This window comes from Amphimedon queenslandica, unplaced genomic scaffold (genome assembly GCF_000090795.2).
Source record: "Amphimedon queenslandica unplaced genomic scaffold, v1.1 AMPQUscaffold_11936, whole genome shotgun sequence".
NCBI lineage: Eukaryota > Metazoa > Porifera > Demospongiae > Haplosclerida > Niphatidae > Amphimedon > Amphimedon queenslandica.
The window spans coordinates 7235-13537 of record NW_003547825.1 but is presented as its reverse complement, the minus strand read 5'-3'; the positions used below and the strand labels follow the sequence as shown (position 1 = coordinate 13537).

The window sequence follows — 6303 nt, the reverse complement described above, 5'->3', positions numbered from 1 at the left end:
GAGACAAGAGACAGAAGGGAAATAGGATGATAGTCGAGGGGGAGGGAGGAGGGAGGACTAGTTTTTGGAATGGGAACTATTAAAGACAGTTTCCACTGGTCTGGGAATGTGCCAGTGGAGATAGATGTGTTAAAAATGTGTTGTAGAGCAGGAACAATAAAGGGAGCTGTTGATTTAAGGAGTAGGGAAGAGATTTCATCAGGACCACTAGATGTACAAGATGGGAGTTCTGAGATGAGTTGGAGAATATCTTCTTGGGAGCAGAGTAGTTCGGGGGGGCAGGAATCAGGAGAGAGGTGAGTTGAATGAGTTGGAATTGGTGAGGACTGAGAGCAAGTAAAGAAGCTGCTAAAAGTGTTGTTGATGAGGTTAGCTTTGTCAATGTTAGAGGTAACCTGAGAGGATGAGGAAACAAGTGGTGGGATTGGATCAGTAGATTTACGAAGAGAACGGACAAAAGACCAGAATTGACGGGGTGAAGAAGAAATTGAGTGGAAAAAGTTAGTTTTAGAACGTCTAACCTCGGCAGAAATTTTATTTCTTAGTCTACGGTATTCTGGCAATAGGTGAGATGAGTTGTGTTTGGAGATTTTGTGATAAAGACGACGACGGTGAGCAATCTTTTTGAGCAGAGGTCGGGGAAGCCAGGGAGGTGGAGGGTGTAATGATTGAAACTTATGGGGAGTGAAACTTTGGACTGTTTCCATGAAGAGATTGAGGAAGATTGACCAGGAGAAATTAAGATCATCAGAGAGAAAATCATTCCAATTAATTGAGTCAAGTACTAAGTTAATTGAGTCGAAGTCAGCTTTGTGATAGAGCCAAACTTTCTTCTTGGAGATTAATGAAGTATACAACAAATGTGCAGTGAGCATTTCTGTGTGAGCCAGAGCTTGCATTTAAAAGGAAAATTAGAAAAGTCACTTTTTGCCCATACATCTCTGTACTTCTATCCCACAACATGGCGGCTCGTTAATGATATTCATTGCTAAACGCGGCATTGGTGGGAAAGGTCTATAAAATTAAAATTAGGAGCCTACTCCGACTCCTGGAAAAATACACTACAGAAAATAAAACTATCCACTACTACAAAAATTCAAATTCAAATTTTAAAATTCACACTTAGATTATTAATAAGTAAAATACTACATTGTCTAATTTCCTACAATAGAAAAGTTTTAAATGATGTTCTACTACAAACCAAGATTTATAGGGAGCTAGCTGGTACCAGCTCTTGCAGGTAAAGAAACCTTCTAAGTGTTGATGAAAACTCTGGAATTTGCTTCACCTTTAATCCATCCACCTCATATTCCTCATCTGCTATTTTTTTTGCAATTATTGTCATCATTGACACAACATCACATTCGGTTTTGCAGTATTGCTCAAAGACTTTACATAAGGACTGAATAAAAACAGTGCCTTCTTTTTCTGATCGATAAGCAGCGAATCTCTCAATGGTTGCAAAAGATAGCAAAAAATCAGATCCAATTGGTATTCTGATTTTTTTATTGTTGCCGCTATCCCTTGCCAATCCAGTATTATCAATTTCTCCTCTGCACGACTGAATAAAGAAGAGTTTTGGCTGTCCACATAAACCATTGATTCTTTCAATTTTTGCTTTAATGGTTGAGATTCTATATTGCTCCTCATTACCTGCAGTAAAATAAGCATTACGAGCTTTATCTGTATCACCATGAGCAAGAATAAACATAACAAAACAGGACGACCATGAGTGATTAGCTTTTTCCAAATTCTCAAGTAACTTATTAATTTCTACTTCGTTGACATTTTTATATTCTTTATATGAAAATTTAAGAGTATCTTGAAATAGTTTCTTCAATGCTATGAGATCTTCCTCATTTCCTGGGCGGTTTTTATCTATGCTGATGACTAAACAGTAGCCCGGTGATTTACTATTGTTCATTTCGTACACTTGATCATTTTTGACACCAATTTTTTTGCCCCTGACAACGTAGCTTTTCTCATCAATAGATGGAAGACCTAAAAATGAAATTTACGAGCAAGTAAGGGGTATACATTTATAATTACAGTTTTAATGTGATGTCTAAAGCAACAGTGCATATATTAATCAATATTACAATCATTTGTTTGGCCAGACTTTTGTTCTATTGTTCTCCCAGTTCCAAAAACAAAATGCACAATAATACATGAACACCATCCTTACAAAACAAAAAACAAAAGTTTACCCCCAAAAATGAAAGTTTAACTTAGCTGACAAAATAGAAAATTGATATACAATCCAATGCTACATAATCAAAGCATACTTGTATCCTTATCATTAGCATTATCAGACCATTCAGGAAGAGATTTATCTAATAATAAAGTAAAATAATGTATTACAATTCTAGCATGCCTATTTGCAATTGACCAATCAGATTGCCACATTGAGGGTAAGTAAAATCACTTCTACCATGCCAACTTTCAATTGACCAATGAAATTGCAGTATCATAGGTTAATTATTTTTTTCATATTAACCTAGCTCATTAAATTAAATGGCACTCTGTGCATATTCTTTCCATTTGTGAAGCTTGATTGTTTCTTTACAGCTGGTAGTTCCTTTGAAATGTCATGGAAGAAGTTGCTAAATTGTTTTCAAATGTTGTAGAAGTTGGTTACACACCTCAGTATCGGTTTCTGTGGCATTTATTAACTTTGCGAATGTGTCGCTCAGTTAAGCAAAAGAATTTTAATAGCTTTTCTACACGTACATAATAATTGTCTAATAATAATTTTTTAAGTTAATCACAATTACCAATTGTCTCAAGGCCATCTGCTTCATCTTCTAATTATAAAAAGGAAAAATTAAAAATATTATAATTAAAATGAACTCACTTTTATAATATTTCTCTTTGTACTCATCAAAAAATAAAGTATCTCCCTCAATTTGTGATACATCACCAACACAAATGAATCCACTATCTTTTAGCCATATCACAAAATCACATCGATCCAATTCCTTAATTTCAAGCTTTTTACGGCTAAATAAAGTGCATTTTCTACGATCAAACTCTTCATTTGTCATACCATTGTAGAATTTATAAATGGTTACACATAGATCAGTATCAGGATCCAGAACATAGGGTGGTGATTTTATTGAGGCAAATGATTGGAGACTCTCTGCACCTTTCCAGTCCAAGCGAGATCCCTTTAGCACTTCAATAGTGAGTGTAATGGCAGATTGATAGGATTTTAACTGAATACCCAGAATTTCAAAAAGCTCGCGAAAATTTTTTCCATCAGTGAAATCTGCTTTATTTCCTTCCATCACTACAGCAACAGCTAAACGGTATCGAGTGAGTAGGTCAGCACTTAGTTGTTGTTCCACATCCTTTAAAGCTGCCTGCATAGGAGCAAGATTTGAGGAGTCATCATTCCAATTAGGACCACCTTTTATAAACAATGAAAGAAAAAATAATAAATATAGGTGTGATTTACAAAACTCCGGTAGTTTTGTGTTAAAATACAGATTCACATAAATCCCATAGAGACTCTGGCCTCTGTGTATACTTAATGGGGCAGAGTGTAATAATTGTGGGTTGATATTCAGGGTGTAAAGGTCTTTTCATACTGGTTGCATAGCATAGGGGCAAAAGCTTCAAGTGTTGTTAATTTTTTGATGATTTGTCAAAATAGTTCAGTGAAAATCAATTTATTACAGTACAAGATTGCAGACATATAATTTGCAAGAGCTAAATCCACAAAAATACATTTATTAGGCAAATTCATTAAATTTATAGCCCCAAAAATTTTGCACTGTATGGTCATGTCCATGAATAAATGGACATCAATGGGCACTTTCTAATAGGTGGATTGAAAGTGCCCGGGATTAGTGCTAGAGGTGGATTGATGTGATGTCATGCAGTGGTAGAATCGGGGGGCAGGGGCCTGCCCCTCATTTTGGATGCAGGACAAAAAGACAACTATACTGTGCATGATAATTTAAAGAGTACCGTAAATCCTCAAATAAAAGCCCAGGTGTCTATTTCTTAAAATGGCATTTGGACCTCGAAAAAAGTAAAAAAATAAAATAAAACTTAAGGTAACAGGGAGATTTGAACTCAGAACCTTACGTAAATGACTTTAGGAACTTAACCAAATATCTACAAGGGATCTGTATATACTAGTAGGCTACATTTGTGTATTTATAGTTCCATTTTATTGCTAACCTGGCGTTTATTTGCACCTGGCTTTTATTTGAAGATTTACGGTAAATTAGTGTAAGCATTAGTTTTTTGGACTACAGAGTAACTCGGGGCTATTCCAACCAGTTCCTGCACTATGATCTAATTAAATATTCATGAAGTCATAACTCACTCTTTTTTGCTTTATTTCATTTATTTTATTCATCAATGAGTTCTATTTTGTCCATTCTATTCGTACTTTTTTGAAATCAGCAAAATTCAGCTTCAATTAACTTTGGATGAAAACAGTACTTTCACTGACCTAGTTGTTGGGGCTATTTCAATCCTACTAGGGCTATTCTGACCCTCCAGATACTAACTAGTAGTCTATATATATGGGAAAATTATGCAGTGACCGGAGATATACAAGCACTATCACTAGGTGATAATACGTGAAAAAGCTAATGAACACAAATTTTTAGCCAGAGTTGCTTAGCTGCATTTTGTAAAGATCAAGCTGTTCTTTGGTGTTGGTAGTTAGAGAATTCTACGCTGAATAGATACATCCTTGTTTCAGTCCTGTATCTGCTGCAGTTAAGACTGGAGAAAGAGGACCCTCTAACTGGGGCTATTCCGACCGCTGCACACGGATTTCCCATTGGTTTATACAGGGGGACGGAATAGCCCCGACTCAGTTACTCTAATAATGGAAGTTATAGTAAGGTTTCAAAAATGAGCTCCACACTCCTCTTTTAGACTGGTGAAAAAATGAGCACCTCCACTTATACATTGGTCATATTTCAGAGTAAAAATAAAAACACACTTAAATGTACCATTTTGAAGTGCTTCTGCTGGGAAAACGCCAGATGGTTGGGGGCCTTGGGGCTCTTTCTCCTTGCCAGCCTCTTCTTCGTCACCGTTATTCCACTCAATGCTCATTTCTTGTCGGTATTAAGATCACTGCAGGTTTAAACTTTCGTGTCTCTTTTAGCAGCTATTATAATACTCCTTGTAGCCCTGTACTTGATCTATGCCGGCAGTGACTGAGTGGCTACACAAGTGAGACCATTTTATATCCGGATCCGAGTTAGTATCTCCCATAGATATTATAGATATTATAGTTACGTAGTCTATAATATCTATGATAACATAGATCTAGATATGATGATAATATCTATGGTATCTCCGTACATGAGTCATCACGAGTCAAAATGAAAATGGCGGGTTCGAACGCCGGGGACCTTTCTAGCAGCAAAACAAGGCAAATCCGCAAAGACAATGTCTAAAAACTTTTCTGGAGACACTGGAAGATACAAAGGACCTTAATATGTCTTTTTAAGATGAAATAGAAGCCCGTTATGTGTTTCCTGGTCTGACCACATCCGTACCATTGTAGCCGCTGGCAAAGCTTATATACAAGATGCTGGGTCTACTCCGTCGCTTATTTAAGTCCACATCAATATCCATTCGTCGAAAGCTGTACATTACCTTAGTGAGACCTCAGTTAACATACTGCAGCCAAATCTGGAGGCCTCAAGCTGCTGGAAGCTGTCCAAAGACGAGCTACTAAGTGGATACTGAATGATTACACCTCTGACTACAAATTTAGACTGCAATCTCTCCCGCACTTACTCCCACTCATGATGACACTTGAACTTTACGATATTACCTTCTTTCTTAAATCTCTGTCTTGTCCCTCTGAAGCGTTTGACATACTTAATTTTGTTTCATTCAGCTCCACTTGTACTCGTTCATCCAGCTCCAGCTTAAAGCACACCTTCTCTAGAACTACCCCCTCTCGTCATTTTTACTTCTCTCGTCTCCCTCATCTCTGGAACTCGCTCCCATCTCTTAACCTACTGTCAATCTCTCACTCCCAAGCTATGACTTTGCTCCGTAATCACTTTTGGCAATTATTCATGTCCCATTTCAATCCCGACAATCTATGTTCTTTTCATGCTTTGTGTCCATGCAGCCAGTGTATTATTCATTCATCACATCATTGATTATTAGTTTGTTTTGTCTTTGTTTCAGGGGCCCAGTGTATTTACTGGATTTCCTTCACATCACATAATTCATTACCCTCTGATTTACACTGTTTTTTTTATTCCGTGCTGTAAAGTTTATTAATAATAATAATAATTATTATTATTATGGTAA

At 36.6% G+C, this 6303-nt stretch overlaps 1 protein-coding gene across 1 annotated transcript; it reads right to left on the bottom strand.

Moving 5' to 3' along the window:
• Positions 1 to 1036: 1036 nt before the first annotated feature.
• LOC105315042 (caspase-1-like) lies at positions 1037 to 5170 on the bottom strand. The gene is made up of 5 exons (XM_011409537.2): positions 4977 to 5170; positions 2855 to 3409; positions 2775 to 2804; positions 2286 to 2333; positions 1037 to 2001 (listed from the first exon to the last, which is right to left on the bottom strand). The coding sequence occupies exons 1-5, from the start codon at positions 5080 to 5082 to the stop codon at positions 1208 to 1210; spliced, it is 1533 nt and encodes a 510-aa protein (XP_011407839.1). The 5' UTR covers positions 5083 to 5170; the 3' UTR covers positions 1037 to 1207.
• Between the last annotated feature and the right edge of the window lie 1133 nt (positions 5171 to 6303).

Excerpts from the sequence above, each read along its gene's own strand:
- LOC105315042 (XM_011409537.2), bottom strand. The coding sequence starts at position 5,082 with ATGAGCATTGAGTGGAATAACGGTGACGAAGAAGAGGCTGGCAAGGAG. Across the intron at positions 3,410-4,976 it reads AGCAGAAGCACTTCAAAATG|GTGGTCCTAATTGGAATGAT; the intron begins GTACATTTAAGT and ends TGTTTATAAAAG. Across the intron at positions 2,805-2,854 it reads CAAAGAGAAATATTATAAAA|AAGATGAAGCAGATGGCCTT; the intron begins GTGAGTTCATTT and ends TTTTATAATTAG.